The sequence below is a fragment of the Mya arenaria genome, chromosome 13 (genome assembly GCF_026914265.1).
Source record: "Mya arenaria isolate MELC-2E11 chromosome 13, ASM2691426v1".
Classification (NCBI taxonomy): domain Eukaryota; kingdom Metazoa; phylum Mollusca; class Bivalvia; order Myida; family Myidae; genus Mya; species Mya arenaria.
In genome coordinates, this window is record NC_069134.1 from 60,788,712 (window position 1) to 60,811,683 (window position 22,972).

The window sequence follows — 22,972 nt, forward strand, 5'->3', positions numbered from 1 at the left end:
TGTTTGATTTTGCACGTATTTAGCAAATATTGCTGCAAGTTAAATCTGTTAAATGTTTTTCAAGTCGAAAACTGGTTTAAACCCCCACTTTTTACTGACTGTGTAAAGCAAGTTACTCAAATATTGTACAGGGACGATAATTAATATTTGTATAATGTATGTTGTGTTGTAGCGTTGTGTCTCTTGTTAAGCGTTTTTTCTGCTTAAAACAGTTCCTTAAGACATGAATTTGGTTATATGAAAGGTTATTGGGTTTGTTATTGAGAAAACAGAACAGCAGCAAACAACAAGTCTGATGGATTACAGAGATTTTAAGAGAAGTCATTTATTTCAATATTTGGAGACACTATAAGCTAGACTTACAAATCGATATACAGAAGCATTGTTACGTTGGAATGACAAGGATAAATATGTATATGATGAAGATGAACAAAATACTGCAAAATTTAAAACTAAAACTATTCTCTCATGACGTATACACTTATTATCTATACGTCTACTGAACCATCGTTGTACCTAGGAGATCATTATGTATCGCGTTGCAAAAATACAATTTAAGGAATGAAAACTGTAGCTACGTAGTAATGCGAAATATAGCATAGCATATAAACGCATCATATTTATCTTCACTGACCCACAGTCACCCCTTTGTGAGCGATATTGATAGCACGTGTATGAACCACAACATGGATAACTGAAATTACCTTATAAGTGCAAAAGGAAATATGGACTCATCACATTTTTAATTTATGGTTATGTGCAAATCAGATAATAGGGCAATTGAAACAATTGTTACTCATATCCACACTTCAAATAATTATTATATTATTTTTCTCACTAAACTGAAACGCTAAAATTTTTCCTCCTTTCTTATAATAATATAAACTACATATATATATTTACGGTAAGATATGCACAACTTAATAGGACACTAAGGAGACGTTTTGTCAAAAGAATATTATTGATTGGACTTTATGGTAATGTATTTCTGTAATAGTTTGCATTGTTAATAAAATAAAGGAGTGACTATTTGTGTCATTTTGGGATAACCGTATATGTGAATACAGAATATGTATATTAAAAGACATATAAGCACTCAATTAGTGTTATAATATCCTTTTTGCCTATGCATCAAGTGTTTTTTTTTTAACTTATTAACTTTCTTTCTAGTTTATCCAGAGGACGAACGAGCCCAAAAAGTGTATCTGAACAATTTCAAAAGCGAATAAAAAGGAAATGGTTTACAGTGCGTAGCTTCGCAGAGAGAAGCTTAAGTAGATCCAATCGAGAACCAATATCCTTCTGTAACAAACGTACGTATAAGCCATGACATGGAAAATACTTCTTCTCTATATGCTATACAACGTCGTATTTGCCGAGGCATCTGCTGAAGTCAAAAGTGCTGATTTTCCAGAAATGAATCACCAAAAGGTTTTGAAAAATATCTCTTTACCTGAATGCAAGTTCAGTGTAGCCAACGAGAGTAAACGCCAGTTCAGGTCAAGGTTAAGAGTGTTTGATGTAAATCTGATAAGATTTCGAATCCGATGGAATAGTTCAAACGTCATGAACAGCACTTTACCTGGCGTATTTCAGCCGGACCTATGGGTGTGGAGCTATCGCCTTCCGCTTGGAAACTTTTCCTACCTCACCTGGAACTTAGAATATGGAACTTTGAGCTTTTCCATTCTTGAAACTAAACTATACGCAATACGTTACATTGATTTAGTGACGACGCAAAAGAAATGTTCGGTCACATTCGGGAGTACAGAAACAACAAGCAGTATTTCACATTCTCTAATGGAGATGGTTCACGTTTTTAAACATGATGTTCCGAAGTATGAATACAACTACATGTGCTACCTTTCAGAAGTTCCAGGTATCAGAACTTCTTTCGCCTACAAAGCCGGTCTTTACTTCAGTTATCCGGTCACATTCCTAAATTACAAATGCTGTACATATGCGTACTCATTTTATAAATTAAAATTTATTGGGTTCGATTGCAACAAATTCGTTGATAAGTGGCAACTGTTAACGCATGGTCCATATTTTTTTGGTCTTATTCTTCTGTTGTTTTTTCCTATTTTTCTGTTTGCTATATCTGCAGGCATTTCTGAAGGCGATCAAATAATTCCGAGGAATGTCGAAATGGGACCGCTTCTATCAACAGACACACCCGGAGAAGATTGGGTTTATCTTGATGGAAACTCGCCTTTAACCGTCTTAAACGTATTGTCACAGCCCCTTGATTGCTTAAGACGTAATCATCCCATCTTAAATTCACGTCTCCGACGTTTGATTTGCGTAGTTTTTGCACCTATGCTTATCTATTTAAAACTGTACATGTTTAAAGATGGATATCTTTATTCTTATAATGAAAAGGTAACAAGCATTTCCGTCAGAGACCTGGTCAAGTTTGGTAAACCTATCGGATTTCTTGCACTATATGGCGATATTTCGGACATGAATAAAACATTTGTTCCTATTCTTGGTGGTCCAATCGTTGTCATGATACTGTACTTTTCACTAGCCATAATTTTGATAGTGTGTCCTAAGAGTTTAAAGCAAATCGTACATAATGGCTTACCGCGAAAAAGCGATGTTTCACCCTTGTTCGACGGCAACGAAGATATACCTAGGTCGAGAGTTTGTTATCGTGCCTCTGACCGAGGCTATAAGCGAGCATCGGAAATTTGCAAACAAAGGGTTTACCTACTTATTACAACTGACCAATGGAGAAGGGTATTCAGCATTCAAAGAAAGAGATTTGAAAGCGATGGCACTCATTCGAGTTTGATAAGAAGGATAATTAAGCCACTGACGTTTTCAATTCAAGTATTTTTATGTATGCTTGAGGTATTCATTTACGTTCTATTTTTTCTATTTCCTCTATTTACATTTGGCGAAATAATGATCAAAGGTACAGTTGTTACAATAATGGATACTCGAAATTCATTTAAAAAGCATGGTTTTCTTGTCAGCAACTCTGTTGTTTGGTTTTTCATTACCGGCTTAGGTTTAGGGGCCGTCATTGTTTTTGGCTATTGCGTCTGTCTAGTGTTTCTTGAAAGTTTCATCTACCTGGCCCAGATCGCTCTATACTGCTTTGTTGCACTCATTGTGTTTCCTGCCATAGCGTTTGGCTATCTGTTTTTCTTTGCGACTATTGTGTACTACTTGGCACATTTACTAAGGGATTTCGGAGATGGGTATTCGCGACTGTTGGAGATAACTGTCAACAAATGTATTGATTTAGAGGGAAATAAAACTGTCCTAGTTCTCAAAGATGAAACAATTACTATAAGAGTAAATGGAGAAGAAATAGTTCCAATAGAAACACAAATTAAAATCCAATCACGAGTTCACAATGTACAAATGGTGATGCACAAAGACTTTGCCCCCGGGATTCCACGGGAACTGTTTAACAAAATTGTTCAGGAAAAGCGACCTGTAAATGCGCAGATGATGAACTTGATTGTCCACCTTACTATCATAATTACTCTTATAACATTAACGTTGACTTTAGTTTCTGAGATCAGTGCAGGGTTTACTACAGATCAATCTGAAGTGCTACATATTGTATTCACTGTGATTGTTGGATTCATACCCAAACTGGTAGAAATGTTTCTCAAAGGAGGGAGTGAAATCGGAAGCAAAGAGATCGAGAAAAAAGCAATCGGCGAAATCGTTGAAAAGTTCTGGGAAAATAGGGTTTGAATCTTTAAGCTACACTCTCACAGATTTACCGTTTTGAAAACTTTTTTTATTTTTTGTCATTGAATGAACCAATTTTATTTGTACATATCTGCATACTAGTTGTATAAGACTGCTGACAAAAGATCAGATCGCAGATTTTCATATTTCTGTTCGAAAAATGTTTTATGTCTTAGACCGATATTAACGGCTTAAGAAATATGCATAAAAATCGTTTTTGTACTATAATATGAAAATCTGCGATCTGATTTTTGAATCACTGGTATCTATGCATTTTCGAATAAATTGGCTCGTTCCAAGACAAAAAATATAAAAAATGTCAAACGTTCAATCTGTGAGAGGTCAGCTTTAAAAGTGTCCCTGATTGTTAGGATTTTTATATCCCGACTTTTTAACAGTTACTTAGTATTAAAATGGTAATGAATAATTGATTTGTTGTTTTCTGTAGGTATGCTAATTTGTTCTTCGAAGCACTTGAACCTAGTCTTATTGATGCTTTTGGTAGCTAAATTTGGTACAAATAGTTTGTAGTGAAAAATGTTTCCCCCCAAAATACTTGCAATGTGGCTTTGATGGGATAGAAACGTCAGATTTAATCAGTCAAAATTAACTGTGGATTTTATGTGTCTTTTAAAGTGTGCCTTGTATATTTGCAGGTTTGTTCTTTTAACACGCATAATATGTGTTGACTACTTCGATTTATCGATCACAATTTATTGCTGATTTTTGTATCGTTTAAAGTGTGCCTTGTATGTTTGCAGATTTTTTCTTTCTACTCGCGTAATATTTTTTATTACTTCGATTCTTATCGTAAGTTATATTCCATTACAAAAATCTGTCAATGCGGTGCTTAATATGTTAATACAATATTGTTTATCATTGATGTACGTACACTATTGCTTTTTCCACTTACTAGGCCCATTTTATCAAACGTGTGTTCGACTCTTAAAAAACGACTAAGCTTTACCATTTTTGTCTTGGTATAATGTATGTAATATTCTCGTTTTGAAGAGTTCTGAAACATTTAAGAGAAACTATTTTTATGATAAGAAATTTCTGTAAAATGAGGTTAAAGAAAATCATTTTTTGCTTATTGAAATAAAGTAATTAAACGTGTTGAGCTTATGATGTATGAGAAAGTGTGGCCTGAGGTTGTTTGAACTATTGTATTGTCTTGAAGAATACTAATTTGTATTGCCTTGTGTGTTGTTGTGTTTGTTTGTACGTTTTGACCTTTATAGTTTGTAATAGGGATATAAATGAAGAGCCCCATTAGCTATGTCTTAACAAATATCATGTTTAAACACAAAATTCTGAGACCTAGCAGACACTGAGAGACACCCAACGTACAAAACACAATCAGACCATGCATTTAATATCTTAATAAATAAATACATGCTATCAGATTCCTTGTAAGTATTAAATGACAAATAAACGTATCACATTCATGAGTGTATTGACTAAACACCACTTGTTCCTCATGACTTCAGAGGATTTCTCCAGGGACTGTTGATATTTCATATATCAGGTTGCATTTTCATAGTATCTCAATAGTTACAAACAGTTTCATACAAACGTGCAAATAAAACGTATTTGCTTTACTGCAAATACGTACTTTATCTTTATTTAAAACTATTATGCGAGTCTGAATCGGCAGTATTATTTGTAGCATAGAATGTGATCGGTTAGTTTGTTTAAGCTGAGTTAAGGAGTAGGAAAATGCATTCTGGGAGAAGGATCCCTCGAAAGCGCAAAATACATCCAAATATTAGCATGTTTTTACTTGGGTTTCGACATTCTTCTGAAAAATCCGTCTACAAGAATACATCGACAAATTACAATATTTAAGATCAGATGATGAGAATGATCAATTATGCAAGAGTAACGGCACCAACAACGAGAGTAGCGAGTCACATTTTGTTTTGGGCCTTGGTGTCAAGGAGAACGTTCATAAGAAGCGTGCATTAGAAGTAAAAAGCGTTGTTATTTATACGGTTATTTTCCGCTTACGAGTTGCCGCTCCGATAAAGGAATTAATGCATACACGAACACAAAGAAAAAATCAAACATGATACAACTGTTTAATATATGTATGGTATTTATATATTATTGATCACCGCTTATCTAAGCTCACAAAAAGCCAATGTTAAAAGGCTAAAGGAAATTATTCGTCCAATAAACCTCGACATTCTGATCATAACTAGTAATTTCGCAATTAAAGTGATACTCTTTCTCGGAATTAAGTTCAACCGTTATTCAAAACTGTTTATCAACTTTAAATATCCCTTGATAATAATTAAACACCGTTTGATTGGTAAAAGAAGTCGTTAAGCAAGAAGCTTAGTTTTTTATAACAGGTGTTTTAAAACAAATCGCTTCCAGAATGAAAACGAGTGTAAACGGTAAATAACTTCAAACTTGGTAAAGAGCATTGTCCTACAACCTAATTGATCTGACAAATTTAAAAGTATATCTGAAAGTGCATCATGTTCAAAGAATGCGCGAATTAAAGATTGTTCACTTAATCGGTCGATATCATGTTAAATTGCATACATCTACTAAGCAAATCGTTTTGAGTAATTGAACAATTGTATTGTTCAAACATATGCATGGCTACGTTTAGTTATGAATAACAATATATCATTAACTAGCACATTTCCGAATGCTTATGATAAAGATAGGTAAGCCTTAAAGAGAGCAAAATGACAAAGCCGTTTTAATCAATCAATGCCTCAACACTTCTAAGACTGGCTTAATCGAAATAAGTCGTCATAACAGATTTTTAGAAAACCCATCTCTCATAACAAAATATTCCTTTTCTGTCTTTTCACATAAGTATTGTTATAAATAGTTGTTTAGTCCAAGGTATCCGTGCTTATACAAATTATATGTGTGCTTCAGAGGAAAACTGTATTTAACATTACGGAGCTTTTTAAAGTGTAGCTTACAGACCACACAAAATATTACCGCTGCCTTGAACAAAGGATGAGGTCTTGTTCATAGTACCTTTATACGGGAGCGTGGTTAACACTTTGGCCACTGGACTTATTCCTGTAATTATCATTTTATTATTATAGATGCAATAATTTGTTTCAAATTTATTTTCGGTTGTTGCATGGTTTCATCAGAAGAAGAGACAACAACCTAACCATCGACTATGTCTTGTAGTTCCGGTCATACAGAGAATGCTGATGTTAATAATATGCTTGCCGGTTATTCACAGTGATTTATCAGTGAATTAAAAAATGAATATGAACTTTTTTATTAGCAAATATTTCTAACGTCAATGCAGTACCGTAGCTACACTGAGGCAGCTGCCTCGGTGTTTTTTTGGCATATAACAATATCTATGGCTCTAAAATTACGTTTTTTCGGCCAACTTCATTTGCCTCAATGTACGCAATCCATCGACCAAACATACTCCAGAATGCAGGAATTCGCTTCTTGCAAAACAAAATCCGGGGGGGGGGGGGGTTATGCCCCCCAGACCCCCTTAAACCGTTCTGCCTCGGTGTGTTCTGAAGCCTTGACAACAGACCTTTTTTTAAATATTTTTTCAAGTTTTTCTATTGTACGCGCGGTTGCAAAATTTAACAACAACTAATGATACTTGAGTTAAATTCTATTGTGGCTTTTAGTAGAGCGATGTTTGAAATCAGATGTATTCTGAATGGAATGGACGGAATGACGGACGGACGAACTGATCGATGGAAAATGGTTGGTTAAATGTTGTTGTTTTTTATATTGTCATTAACGGCAAAGAAATGCAAGAGGCCCTTAGCATAGAATTTAGACAGTCATATAAGATTAAAGCAAAGATCCTCAAATACAACGTCTAGCCTGGGGAAGGATTACAGTTCGACGTGTTACGACAACCACCACACAGCGCTTGGCGTCTTGTTGACTTCTTTACACGGTGTTTCAATGAATTAGCGAAACCGCATTGTTATGAAAGCGTTTTTATTTAAAGTACGATTACATTTGATCTCACTGTGTAATTGTAAATGCCGATTTGAAATATTTTGCAATTCAAAATAAGCATCTTACGATAATGCAATGAACACAAAAGGAAACACTCTAAATCAAAAGGCGCTTGGGTAACCAACTTGGAGAGTTCAGTGAAAACAAGAGATTCATAAGGGTTTAAATTAATCAAATTCTCCTTCAAGCAATCAATAAAGAATACAAACATTACAAAGTAGATTACCTGCTAGTAATCTCATTATAATATTAACCGCAATCTAAGTCAATTTCATCTGTTATTTTTGCTTGCTCAATATAAACGTTGCCTTTGTTGTCTGGTAAGGCTTTAGTTTTTCTTTGCATGTCTCATGCATTGTTTTTGGATTAAGCGCGTCATGTTTAGTGTGTTTGATTAAGTAATTAATAGCTATTTACACATCCAGAGCCAAATGACAAACCAAAGGATAAGTGTTTTATGAGCTCTGTCCCAACGAATGATATGGATGATTGTTCTTGGGAACAAAGTGCTGAAGTTTGCTGTTTTAATGCATAGCTAAAGTTTATTTCCGGCATTGATCGTGGCCAGTTTTTTTCTGCTGCATTCTGGTGTTTGTTGAGAGCAAAAAGTTCAATGACTAGACATTCCATGTGAGTTAATATAATTATGTAAACGATATTATTGATTACAGCGGACGGTGTTGCCATAAATTAAGCACAAGGCAGCACCTAGTTTATGAATCGTTTATTCGAAATAATAAATTTATTTATTAAATAATATGAGTTAAACGCATTTGTTTATTATGAGGATAAACAATTACATACTTATTTACGTAGTCAGTGTGCTTTTTTATTCTTAAGAAACGTTTATCATGCCACTTGATCAATTACCTTAATTATATATATCATGAAACAAGATACAGACATATATAAATGTACCCTCTTTAATAGATATGTCAGTACCTTGAACCTTTTAAATGTGTGTTGTAGTGTGCAAATCTTGTCAAATTGTCCGTTTGACTCTAGCCAAAACCTTTGAACCTTGTCCTATTAACTGATCTTTAATTGACTCTAAGAATATACCGTTTGCAAATGCGCACGCATCAATTGGCGGCCATGTTGGAGGTGTACGCTCGATTGCGCAATCACGGTTCAGTGGAGGTGACCTTCATTAGCAACTGACAAACAAAGCAACACTATCGTATGAACGGAAATTGTGAAAATGGTAAATTATTGTCAGGTGAAAGGCTGTCACAATCGTTCTGAAAGAGAAACAAGCGTATCGTTTTACAGATTACCGGAGATTATAACGAATCAGGGAGAAAAAAAAACACAAGGGAAATGTCTTAGGAGCGACGAAGGCTTTGAATAGCCAAGTTTGACATGCACTTCTGCGGAAATATCTTAAAGAATGTTAGAGTGTGTTCTGATCACTTCATTTCCAGTAAGTAAATCATCTAAAGCAAAAACAATTTAATTCGTCTAGAAAATAATATTTACACATATTGAAAAAAGGTTACGTCACTTACACTGTAATTGCCATATGCCCCACCCACTTTTTCACATAACTCCTGTCAGTTTGTTTTGTTAATGACTAGTCATTTTTTAAGGTCATAAACAGGCGTTGTCTGTCTTTACATAATCTACCATGTCTTCTTAATTAGTGCATTTATGTGAAACGAAAATATGCTCAGAAACATCCTTGTGTTCTTGCAAAAAAAAGGACTGACCTTTACGAAAAGGGCCATCCAGACTGGTTACCTACTGTCAACATGGGTACAAAACCGACACTGACGACTCCTGGGATGGTCACTGACAGATATAAGCGTCGCAGGGACCGAAATATAAAATAGGAAACAACCAGGACTTAACTACTGTTTCAGGATCAATTGGATCAAGTGGAGGTAGTGGAAGACACACCAAATGGAGAAAAATGTGTACAAACAAACATTGTCAGTTCTGCTTTTGATGCCATGGAAAGTGGGTTAAAGATATGAGAACGAATACATAACTTTGAAAGAAAAGCTTAAGACCTCTACACCCTGCTTCTAAAGGAAATTGTGAAAAAGTTCACTTTTTCACAGGACTGTCATGTTTTCAGATTTCGCTGACACTTTTCAATTATCTTGAAGCTCATTTGCCAACGAAACAGTCATTTTGTAAATTTGAATGTTTGGTAATGACGCTTGCTAGACTTCGACTTAACTAGTGCAATTGGCGTGAAGAACTCAGAAAAACTATGTTTTTGCAATTCAAAAAACATTTTGGAGCCAAGTGTGCTGTTATAGCCGACTATTTCGAAGTTTTCAAAGAAAGGCATTTTGAAAGGCAGGGCACAGACATGGTCATCATATAAATATCGCAATACTGTAAATTTTCTCGTAAGAATAACACCACAGCGAGTAGTGCCTTTTATTTCCAGTTCATGGTGTGGCAGAACTAGCGATAAGCACATCACAGAGAATTGGGGGGTTTTAACCAAAATTCTTCCTGGTCATTTCATTCTTGCTGACAGTGCATTTGATATTCATTCAACTGTAATGGCAATGTGTGCTGAGGTAAAAATCCCTGCTTTAACAAAAGGAAAATAACAGCTTTGCATTAGTAAATTTGTGCGAGTCAGTTGTTGATTTGGATCAAGTTTAAGTATAGATGAATGGTAATTTTGTCTTGTTGAACATTATGTGTCTGGAATGTTTGTACAAACCTTAAATGCTTAGTTTTTAAATTTATTGTAATTAAACTGAATTCAATACTTTCATTTGGGTTACTTTGTTGATTGCATGTGACTAAACAAATTTCAGGAGCCACGAAGTGCTAACATAAATCAATGGCGAGGATGCTGTCATGCCTTCTGCCATCAGCTGCCAAAATATCATTTCATGTTATTTGCTAAGTTTTATACAATAGTTGTACAACCAGCCTGAAGCTGTTGTTATAGTCAGGTAAAATAAAATACATACATCCACAAATTTGACTTTTAATTATCTTACCTCAATGTCATACATGATAAATAAACAGAATAATGCTACGAGACAAAGAAAATGTGATGGGAAATACACGCAAGAAACAATTGTACCTTGCTCAAATCAACAAGAAGTGTATGGCGGTACATAAACAACAGTTTACAGCATGGTGATGTCATAATTATCTGACTCACTTCCTACTTTGTATTATGTAGTAACTTTATACCAAATTGATCACAATCATTTAGTAAATGAATAACACATGTACATTATACACAGTTGTGGTGTTTGCTTGATTATTGTGAAATTTAGACAGGATGTTTCCTGCAGTCTGGGCAATACCATTTCTTAGCGTTTGGTTTATTAGTCAGTTTAAGACACGTGAAATATAACCACACAATCTTACAATTTTCTTGTCACACCCAACCATATGTCCAGATTCAACTTGGTCAAAGTAACACCACCTTTGCTCCAAAGCATCAGCAGCACCAATTTCCTGGGCCTGTTTTAAGGTAGTGCTGTCTTGCAACACATTTCTTTGTAACCACTGGTATTTTTAAGGTGTCACCTTTGTCTGATACTGGAAAATCTGAACCGGGAAGTCTTCAGTAGAATTTGCCCACCAGTTCCGGTATTATTGCGACTTTAATTATTTGCCGCCTTTGCACACCAGTCCATTCAACATTAATATCAACCTCTGTCCAAACTACGAAATAACACATTTCAGTTTCCGTAACTCCAATTTGTTTCTTTACCTGATAGCATTATTTATGTTTTGTGTCCAGACGTAAATGTCCATCCTCACATCTCTCTAAGTAATCACACTCTTCGCTGAGTTTGTCTCTCAAAGAACATGGACACTTGACCTCAACACAGCTTCTTCCACAGCAGTCACATGCGATTATTCCATCAGGGGATGGTGCTACATGGGGGAAATCAGTTTAAATGCACAAGCCACTGTCTTCGAGCTCAACATGTTCGTGTACAACAATGAGAATATTCAACAGTGTGGGTGGCATACTTTTTCCTTTGAAAGACCCCACCATGTGGCCAATTGTGAGAACTTATTTCTTTGGGATAACACATCGCCATGATAAGGCTCTGCGATGGGTTTGACGGGTCAGTGTGGCCTGCATTTTCATTTTTGAAGCAGTGATTCGACCGGCCCTGAAATCATACCAAAGGTTCGCCTCAGATTGTTTTTGGTAGCCTTTTCAACATTGTCATTGCACCTTCTTAAAAGTTCGGCAAAGTTGTAAAATAGCATCTTTTTCTCGAAGGTTAGTAAGCGTTTTACTGTACTTTGAAGTCAAAGTCTTTGGTGAATACTCCTTCACAATTGACAGTAGGGCGGTTGAAGCTTAATTTAATAAAAAATATGATTGTAACGTATTATCAGTTGTAGCTGGAGTGTTACGTTTTAGTTTTTTGGCAGATAGCGGTACAGTGGCAGTACTGACATTATCACAGTTAGTGTTATATCGTTTTTTTAATGTATTGGTACCTTTCAATTTAGTGGGTAACAGCCAATATGCAGGTTCCTGTGTTACTGTTCTTGAATTTCTTATCTAGACTGTACTATCAACTGCAAATAGAAGGGTCGCCACATGTGTGCATGATTTGCCTAACCCGCCATGCAATCGCATTGTACCGACAGCACCTGGCCATTCTCTTCCGCGATAAATCAGGAGTTCACTGGTTTTCCACGAAGCCGCTGTGAATGGAGGACCTGAAAATAAAATATTTATTTCATTAATGATCTATGAAATCATTACACTTGACACATAACCAATATGAGTGTATCAGCCGCATGCCGAGCTCTATTGGTAAATGAATTGTTAGACAAGCAGGAGGTCACAGGAAGGAGCTTATGCTGGGTACATTATATTCATGAATCTATGCAACAAACAAGCATTGTCACAGTTAAAAAATACAAATCAAAATACCTATTTTAATATAGTACGGCATGCATGCCAACCATGGTGTATATTTAGTAGATACCATCATCGTTTGTTTTAATCAAATGTACAATAAAGTCAAATTATAATTACAAAACTATAATGAATACATGCATTTAGATTTCTCCTAAATCACTGATATGTTTTTGTCGATAACTGCTGTTGAAATACCAGATACAAATCAACAAATAAAGTGGTTGTATGCTTCAATGCCTTTTTCCGGTCAAGGACATTCAGGTCATCTTCAGTGTAGGCACTTGGAGAATACACAAGGAAGTTAACAATGTGAGGATATGTCTACACTGGTAGTAATTTAATGTCTGGCGACCATGTTGTCAGTTTGTATGGGTCGGTTCCCAGTATAAGTTTCAGTTTCTCGTCATATCTTGCACTTACAACTGGCTCTAGAGTATCTCTGTACGATATTTTCACTTGTTTCTATTTATCTACTTTCTTGTTTGACAGCCGTGACCCTTGACCTAGTTGCTGGGTTTGTGAAACTATCTGAGTCAGCATTGCGTAATGGGGAAAACCTCGACGACGGCCGCCGTGACGGTGTCATGGTATAAATCGCCCTCTGTTGCAAACGGTCTATACGTGAAAAAGTCTAACAGTGCACTTTCCAAATTCAGTCATTTTTTGAGATTATATTATCAGTTTAGAGTGTGTCATTGTAATGTTTCCCTAGAGGAAATTTTGAAATGCAAATATTTAAGTAGTAGCTTTTGAACCTTGTCCTATTATCTGATAATTAATTTATATATTCCAAGAATACGTGAACAAATCTACAAGTGCTTTTTCCGAATTCAGTAATTGTTTGAGACTATATCATCACTTGAGTGTGTCATTGTAATGATTCCCTAAAGGGCATACTGTAATTCTACTATTTGTGTGGTTTAGTAGTCTCCACTGTATAATTTGAAGTGCATAATTGCCGTTCATTAGAATAAGGAAGGTGGTTTAGGCAGTCATCAAACTACATTAGTGGTTAAGGTCTTTCAAAATCAAATATTGTAATTTTAACTGGTGGTAATCAATCTGTCACTTCACGATTTAACACAATATCTAAAATGTTAACTGAACGTTTTGCGCTAAAACAAATTCTAAAAAACTCACGTTCCAATATCAAAACAGTTTTCATCTTTCAGGATTTATATCCATGTAAATACAAATATTCCTTTTGAAAAAAGTATTCGAAGAAAAGATGTAGCAGCACCTTTTGACTATAAAACAACCTAGCTGACCAAAACTGAAAGTGTACATAATTTGTCAACTATAACGCCGAATCACTTTCTGAAAAGTTTATATATTGCACTATTTACTTCTGTCAATGACTTGAACTTTTAATTATGGGAAATAGTTATCTAGTAATTGTTCTGCAATATCACGTTGTTTAATCATGTCGGTCTTTCGGTCTGTCAACTTACTAATACATATATGTATTAAAAGATCGTGAGACAGACGAAATTTCTAAAGAACGCTATCACGGAATATATGTTGCATGACGTATTATGATTATTTGAAATGAGTCAAGGTTGCATGCCACTTGATCGATTTGCACACGAAATAAACCTGATTTATATTGTTTTACGACCCCAAAACAATGTATGAGATGTGAGTTCCACCTTTGTACTTAACAATTTACCAAGATAGAAAAAACGGTACATTTCTGATAAGAAAAACAACAATATATATGCACTATGTATTAAGTGAACCAATAAGACGAAAGTGTAAAAATGTCAATCAGATCAAGTAGATCAAGTTAATCTAGCATGTTAGGCAAGTTTTAAAACACAAAACTATTAAGCTTCAAAACCAGTAAAGATGAGGAAAATCCACACATCAATTAACTAATAATCTAAAATACCCCACTACACAAATGTCAAAACATATGAAAACAACGTAGCGTGGTCTAAATCTTCAAAACAGCCCGTTTAATTTGGTCAATATTTAATGCCCTTTTCAATTGAAAAGGGTTCATACATAAGCTGTTATAATTAGAAACCTCCATGCAATAATGCAAGTTTTTTGGTGATTGTTTATGTGTTAGAATATATTTTTTCAACAAACCGGCGAAGAAGCTTCAGTCTATGTCTTCGGAGATCAAAGCTTCAAGTGAGGGGCTCGAATGGATGATCGGGTATAATACAGGTGTTTTAAAAAGGAGATATGTACACTGAAATCACCAAATATCCTCCAGTTATACAAATTATTATGCAAAATCTATACTCGAAAACGAAGTTTCGTGCAAATTTACCTTTTTAATAAAAAGGGAAGGTGGAAATATCAATATGATGATGGTTTGGTTAAATAATTATGGAAATATTGCGTTATGATCCTTTAGTTGCCGTTTGTTCGTCATATATTCCCTTCACCAAAATGAAGAAAGATAAAAACATATGGATCGGTATTATATCTTCGCACAAACATTAGGGCAATCGGAAATTCTCTCCTACGTATCCACAGTTTAAAATAATTAGAACATTTCTCTCCCAAATGGTATTAGTTTTTTAATTATTTGTATAAACATTTTGCAACTCGGGGGATTGATTAAGACGCCTGTATGTGTAATACAATTGAAACGCTCAATGCACTTTAAATAGCTTCCTCCTATCAGTTCAAGAGTAAACCCAATTATAATTATAAGGGAAAATATTGAATAATCAACTTGAGAACTAAGTACACGTTTTGCCCATGCAGTGCTTTTGAAATACAAATTAAAGCGATCTTAGACCAGTGCGGTCCGAATGGTTGGAATTAATGGTAAAGTATTTGTGTAACTGTTAAGATATTTACATTTTTGATAAGATGAATGAGTAGAAGTTTGTGTAATTTTGTTATGTGTCACTATATATTTTGTTAATAAGAGAAAGAAGTGATAATTCGTGTACCTTTTGGGTAAGCGTATATCATTGTTTATTGCTAATTAAGAAAATGCATTTGAAAAAATTATAAGCACTCAATTAGTGATATTTACTATTCGACGATGCATCAAGCTTATTTCTGGGAGTTAATAATTCAACTTTCTTTCTAGCTTACCTGTTGGACGAACACGCATTAGGAGTATTTCTGCAGAATTTCCATAGGCGAATAGGAAGGAAAGAATATATAGTAAGAAGTGACGGTTAGAGAATCAAGAACCAATACCATATTTAAATAAACGCACGACAATAAACCATGACAAAGGACATAATTTGTCTTTATACGGTATTCTTGGTCGCATTCGCCGAGCCATCTTTTGAAGTCGAAAGTGTGGATAATCCAAAAATGGATCACCAAAACGTCTTGAAAAATAGCTCTCTACCTGAATGTATATTCAATGTAACCAACGCGAATATAAAGTACTTCAAGTCAAAGTTAGAAGTGTACGAATCTGAGTTCATAAGATTTCGGATCAGCATGAAGAATTCAACAGTCATGAACAGAACTTTACCTGGCGTATTTCAGCCTGACCTATGGGTGTGGACATATCGTTCTCCGTATGGAAACTATTCCTACCTAAGCTGGAACATAGCGTTTGGAGCTCTGAGCTTTTCCATTCTGGAAACTAAACTGTACGCAATACGTTACATTGATCTAGTGACAACTCAAAGCAAATGTTCGGTCACATTCGGGAGTACAGAAACAACAAGCAGTATTTCACATTCTCTAATGGAGATGGTTCACGTTTTTGAAAATGATGTTCCAAAGTACCAACGTAATTACATGTGCTACCTTTCAGAAGTTCCCGGTATCAGAAGTTCTTTCACCTACAAAGCCGGGCTTTACTTCAGTTTTCCGGTCACATTCATCAACTACAAATGCTGCACATATGCATATTCATTTGTTAAAGTGCGGTTTCGTGAATTAGAATGCAACACGTTTTTTGAAAAGTGGCATCTTCTAACGCATGGTCCATATATTCTTGGAGTAATTTTGCTGTTGTATTTTCCTATTTTTCTGTTTGCGATTCTTGCATGCATTTCTAAAGGCGTTCAAAAAATTCCGAGGGATGTCGAAATGGAGCCGCTTCTATCAATAGACACATACGAGCAAGATATATGGGTTTACCATGATGGAAACTCGCCTGTAACAGTCCTAAACGTTTTATTACAGCCACTTAATTGCTTAAGGCGTAAACATCCAATCTTAGTTTCACGTCTCAATCGTTTCTTTTGCGTATGCCTTTCACCTATGCTTATCTATTTGCAATTGTATATGTTCAAAGATGGGTATGTTAATTCATATAATGAACCCTTTACGAGAATTTCCGTCAAAGATCTGGTCAAGTTTGGTCAACCTGTTGGGTTTCTTGCTCTATATGGCGATATGTCAGACATGAATAAAACATTTGTCCCAATTCTTGGTGGTCCATTTGTTGTCAGTATACTGTACTTTTCACTAGCCCTGATTTTGATAGTTTGTCCTAAAAGTTTAAAGACGATCGTAAATAATGGTTTGCCGCGACAAAGCGATGTTTCACCCTTGTTTCACGGCCTTGATGACATACCGAGGTCAGAAGCGTATTATCGTGCCCAGGACCAAGTGTATGAAAGAGCATCAGAAATTTGCAAGCAAAGAGTTTACTTACTTTTTTCTGCTGATCAATGGAGGAAGGTATACAGCATCGAAAGAAAGAGATTTAAGAGCCACCCCATTTGCCAAGGTTTGATGAGAACGATAATGGAGACACTGACGTTCCCATTTAAAGCAATTTTATGTGCGTTTGAGGTATTCATCTATATTCTATTATTTCTGTTTCCGGTAGTTACTTTCAGCTTAATAATTCTCAAAGGTGCAGTTGTTTCAAAAATAGATACTAGAAATTCATTCAAAAGACGTGGCAGTATAGTCAGCAACTTTGTAGTTCGGTTTTTCATTACCGTCTTAGTTTTAGGGGCCGTCTTTGTATTTGGTTATTGCGTCTGTCTAGTGTTTCTTGAAAGTTTCACCTACCTGGCCCAGATGGCCATATACTGTTTTGTGGCACTCATTAAGTTTCCTACCATAACATTCGGCTATCTGTTTTTCTTTGTGACTCTTGTGTACTACTTGGTACATTTATTAAATGCTTTTGCAGACGATTATTCGCGACTGTTAGAGATAATTTTGAACAAATGTATTGATCTAGAGAGAAATGAAACTATCCGTGTTCTCAAAGATGAAACAATAATTATTAAAGTAAATGGAAAAGTAATGGTTCCTTTAGAAACACAAATCAAAATCCAATCACGAGTTCACAATGTACAAATGGTGAAGCACAAAGGTTTTGCCCCCGGAATTCCACGGGAGCTGTTTAACAAAGTTGTTAAGAAAAAACGGCCAGTAAAAGTGCAGATGGTGAACTTATTTTTCCACTTTATAATCATTATGACTCTTATTATAGTTACATTTAATTTAGTATCTAAGTTCAACTCGGGAATTACCACAACTGAATCCGAAGTATTGAACATTGTAATTACTGCGATTGTTGGATTCATACCAACACTGGTGGAACTATTTCTAAAAGGAGTGAATGCCGCCAGGAGACTGGAGATCGAGAAAAGGGAGATCGGAAAAATTGTTGAAAAGTTTTTTGAAAATAGGGCCTGAACCTTAAGATTTTAATGATTCTTGACGATATATATCCCAACTATGTATCAGTAGTTCAGTGTTAAAATTGCCATGCGTAAATGCTTCTATGCTTTCTCTAAAGTAAGGTTACTATTTATCAACGTGTTTTAGTACTACAGTGTTGTCTTAAAGAATATTAATTTGACTTGTCTTGTGTGTTATTATGTTAGTTTGTTCTTTTGATTTAATCTTTAGAGTGTTTGCCAGAATTCTTTGTCCTATCATTTAATAAAACTATGTTCGCCGTTGGCATGTTCCGGCTCATAAAGCATTAGCATATCTTCGTTGTAAAACCCGTAAATAAACCTGTAATCTATATACATGACACCTGTGTTTTGAAACCGATAATTGCAATGGCGCTAAACATTGTTTCAAGGGCATATGGTTGAAGCCTAACCCTATCCAGAAAATGTTCGAGATACGCACAACGTTTATACAACGTAATAAATGAGGAAAAAACGTATAACTTTCATGAGCTTAGTTACTGAAGACCACACGTTCATAAGGTGCTTTAAGAATTCTCCGGGGATTTTGAATACTTCATATAACAGGTAGCATTTTCATTGTTACTCAATGTACACTCAAAGTTTGATACAAAAGTGCTTATATAAACTTAATAAGGAAATGTATTCTGGGAGAATAAAAGTCGCAAACATAAAATACACTCAAGTATGAATATATTAAGAGTTTGCTTAGTATAGTGCCAATCACTATTCCTTCTCAATTAAGAGACATCTTGATTTTTAAATATCTTTATAACATAACTTACGGCGCAGGAGTGATATAACACCATGCAATATTTTTCATAAATATTTAGTGTAATAACTATGCAAATTAGTAACCGCATCACAAAAACATGCATTCAAACGCGCTGTCAAAAAAGGTAAACAAACATCAGAAACAATGTTTCAAAATAAATCCTGTCGATCTCAACAAAATCAGCTCCACGATGAAACGAATGGTAAAGAAGGCTGGGCTTAATGATAATCCAAACAAACGACCCCCTGATCACAGCGCCAGAAAATACCTCGTCCAGGAATTGACTCATGAATGACAACAATCTTCCTGCGAACCGGAGTATGCAAATATCGGGACAAAACAACATTGCATCTTTAAACAACCATAGCCACATAAATCCAACTCAACACTCCAGTAAAATACCTGCACAATGATCAGTATATGCACACAGTTCGCCAGCAATGCTCAAGTTCACACAGTCACTGATTTCACATGAAATCTCACTTTTTCTGTCTGATTTTACAACATTTTTGAGGCTGCAATTCACGGAGGTAAAATTAATTGTGCATATCCATCAAAATGACAAAAATCCATGATGTAATCAAACAGCTACAAAGCGAATTCGCACTACTGAAAGCGACTGTGACGCTCACTAACGGTCGTTTTAAACTTTAAACGCCAAATGACATGTACACACTCGCGTGATAACTAAAGACGTCACGCAGTTATGCCATTGCTCTATATATTGATTTGTTTAATTTGAATGTATTGAAATATTTTTTAAAGTGAAACCTTTGAAAATCGGTTGATAATTGAAACATGAATGTTTTGTATTGGTATCGACGGACGCCATTTAAATATTGACTATGATGGCCATGGCGAGGCACAATGCGAAAATAGGGACCTATCTTAATCCGTTGTTATCGCCGAATAAAAACCTAAATTGCGCTCAATCAGCTCTAATTAATGAATTATTAGGTGTTTAAACAAGTGATGAGACATTTATTTTAAAACACAGAGGCGATAAAGCCGTCATAAAATTAAAAACAAATTTGAGAAAAAATGTACGGGCTACCTTCTTGAAAGTTGTAGAAGAAAAGGGAGGTAACAAGGTAAATGCTGACGTCATCGGATAGAATCTATAGTGATAGACTGGTTACGGTAGTATAGACGTGTATGGTAAAAGGAACTGTGCGCCGCGATAACGCTGGTTACATTAAGCTGTAACCAGAATTAATTAAATGTTTGAATGTCGGAGTATTTTCTCTCATGAGGATGAAGCATCCACATATTACTCAATGTAAATTCTTTGCTCTAGGACACGAGAATGTGTATTGAAGATCCTTTGACCTACATTTCGACCGTAATTGAGAGATGTTATAAATATCATCTCAATTGGTTTATTTTGTATCAAATTTATTAAACTTGTCATTTTAAAACGACAAAAACTCGGCAACGCCTCGGTTTAACTGTTTTAAAATGAAGACGTGCCACTAAACCGGGTTAATGTTTAAACATTTTTTGTTACTGAGCTTGTTTTTGTAGCTTTTTGCATTAATATCGTTAATAAAATTGATACAAAATAAACACTCATTTGAGAACCTCTATTTATTCCAGACTCATTCCTATATGACTGGCGCCTTGCACTATTTAAGAAGCTACTAGATAAAAAAATATCATATCAGAACAAGCCAAATAGGGGACTCAAACCCTCGACCACCCGCTTCTAAGGCGGATACCTTAACCACTAGTCTCTTTAGGCGTTTTATGCATGAACATTTCGTTATTCTTTCCGGAGGTTCCCTCTTCTAGAAGACATCGAAACATAGAACAAAAACGATATTTTTGCAAGTGTCACTGTTGCTTAGTAGTAGTTTCCCTTGACAATTTAAAACTAATGTAAAAAAAAATACAGAAACAAGCTCAGTAGCTCAGTAGCTCAAAAGTTTAAACATAAACCCCGTTTAATGGCAGAAGGAAAACGACAAAGACACTGAACACAACAACACAAATCACAAACAAGAAACATGGAACAACAGCACAAAACTCCACAAAGTTAAGTTCTTTTTTATGACTTACATGTAGATTCAAACTAAAATAATGTTCAATTATGTATTAGTTTCTGCATCCACAACCGAGTTATTGAAATTATAAACAAGAACTTCAAATTCGGGGGTAGAGGGAAACAAAACGTTTTAGCCATTTTTGTTCATGTTTGAGCCCTTTTTTGCGTGATGGATTTATGCAGTTTTGCAACACCAATAACAAATTAACCTTAATTGCCACGGGACAGTTTATCTAGCACAACAAATTGTTCAAAAGTATAATCAGACCAGTGTATTGTCTTTATCGGTATGACAGATTAGTGTATTGTCTTTATCTGTATGACAGATCAGTGTATTTTCTTTATCTGTATGACAGATCAGTGTATTGTCTTTATCTGTAAGACAGATCACTAAATTGTCTTCATCTGTATGATGAGTCTCGAGCTTAGGTGGGACAATTTGGTTTGTGCAAGAATGCAAAGTATTGGGAAGGGGGGGGGGGCATACTCCAGCCGTGTTTTTTAGAATATAGGGGCACTACTTCTCCTCCCAGCCCGGTTCTGACCTGTGTTGATCTGGGTCGTTTGTATATCTTTGGAACGTTCAAATTCCTCTTGAATGTAATGTTATCTGTATGCATGAAATTCAACGGGTTTGAACTTAAAATATATCGGAATAATTATAAAAACACAACCTGTCTGTCTATCTGTCTGGCATGCTGGCTGTATGTATGTTTGTTTGTATGTATGTATGTATGTCCGTCCGTTTGTCAGTCCGTCCGTGTGCCTATCTGTCTGTTTGTCTATCTGTGTGTATATATGTCTTTCTGTTTGTCTGTAAATTAACCTGATTTTCTGATGTTTTCTTCGACCCCCAAAACCATATATGATATTTGCTCCTGTGTGATAAACATTGACCCATGATAGAAAAACGTTACGTTTATTTTCAGAAAAATAGCGAAAAAAAAAAAGAAAATTGTCGAAAACTGACATAAACTTGGCATCGATGTGTACAATGCATTAAAACCTACTAACTGAAGTACCATATAGTTTACAATTTATTTAAGTTTAGCAGTTATTTCGTATTTTTCCATAAAAAAAGATTACTAAGTATGTCTACCAGGCAGAATTCATTCCTTATGCGTGATTGGCTAGTCGTTGTTATCACGTGATATTACCGAGGTAGGTGTATAGCTTAATTATGTCACACGTTAAGAATAAGCCTTTGAGGCGCAGTGAGTAAGATGCAGGACTTCAATTTTGGCGACGCGGGTTCGAACCCGGTCTCCGACACATTTGTTTTTACATTTCGGTACTTATTTTTTTACAATTATGATATCAAAGCGTAACACTTTCTTTTAGATAATTGTCCTGAGATTTGTTACAGAAAAATCTTTTTTTGGTGCCAATCTGGTGTACAATCCTTTTAAAATAACAGGTTATAACATGTTAGTGTTTTGTGTATCACTGTCTGTTTTCATGCAATTGCTTTAAGACGGAAAAAAATATAAAGAAACATTCCATTTAAATCGCATATTCTTATAATATGACAAACAACTTCCTGAACATTCAAACCTTGGATGATTTATTTACGGAAAGTGGCGGTGCTGGTTTTTGATTCTGGCTTTGTGAATCACTGGTCGTACATGTGGTCGTGTATGGTACGAGATCTGTTTTCTATTCTGTCTTTTTCCTTGGCTCTTTGAGTTAAAATCGTGCATGCGCATACGGGCGCAAACGAAACTTGCACTATCCAGTTTCAAGCACCTGCACCAACCTAATCTCATTCTGTCATACCTTTATCCCTACAAGGTTCTCAATCTAATTATCCTCTTTCTCACATACACAGACACACATACGCAATCTATCTCTCCCTCCCCCCTCTCTCTATCTCTATCCCTGTCTCTCCCTCTCCGTCTCCCTCTCCCTCTCTCTCTCTCTCTCTCTCTCTCTCTCTCTCTCTCTTTCTCTCTCTCTCTCTCTCTTTCTCTCTCTCTCTA

At 35.4% G+C, this 22,972-nt stretch overlaps 2 protein-coding genes across 4 annotated transcripts; both read left to right on the plus strand.

The window, feature by feature from the left end:
- Positions 1–842: 842 nt before the first annotated feature.
- Positions 843–4,960, plus strand: LOC128213225 (uncharacterized). Of its 3 annotated transcripts, XM_052918787.1 has the most exons (3): positions 849–977; positions 1,171–1,879; positions 2,108–4,960. In XM_052918787.1, the coding sequence occupies exons 2-3, from the start codon at positions 1,327–1,329 to the stop codon at positions 3,715–3,717; spliced, it is 2,163 nt and encodes a 720-aa protein (XP_052774747.1). In that variant the 5' UTR covers positions 849–977; positions 1,171–1,326; the 3' UTR covers positions 3,718–4,960. The 3 variants fall into 3 exon arrangements, with proteins under 3 accessions (XP_052774746.1, XP_052774747.1, XP_052774745.1); XM_052918786.1 differs by having other exon boundaries at positions 843–904; positions 1,171–4,960; XM_052918785.1 differs by having other exon boundaries at positions 1,171–4,960.
- A 10,320-nt stretch (positions 4,961–15,280) lies between these two features.
- On the plus strand, positions 15,281–18,339 carry LOC128213224 (uncharacterized). Its single transcript, XM_052918784.1, has 2 exons — positions 15,281–15,361; positions 15,633–18,339. The coding sequence occupies exon 2, from the start codon at positions 15,776–15,778 to the stop codon at positions 18,167–18,169; it is 2,394 nt and encodes a 797-aa protein (XP_052774744.1). The 5' UTR covers positions 15,281–15,361; positions 15,633–15,775; the 3' UTR covers positions 18,170–18,339.
- The last annotated feature ends 4,633 nt before the right edge of the window (positions 18,340–22,972 follow it).

Bases quoted from the DNA above. Each gene is read 5' to 3' on its own strand.
- LOC128213225 (XM_052918786.1), top strand. From the start codon at position 1,327: ATGACATGGAAAATACTTCTTCTCTATATGCTATACAACGTCGTATTT.
- LOC128213224 (XM_052918784.1), top strand. From the start codon at position 15,776: ATGACAAAGGACATAATTTGTCTTTATACGGTATTCTTGGTCGCATTC.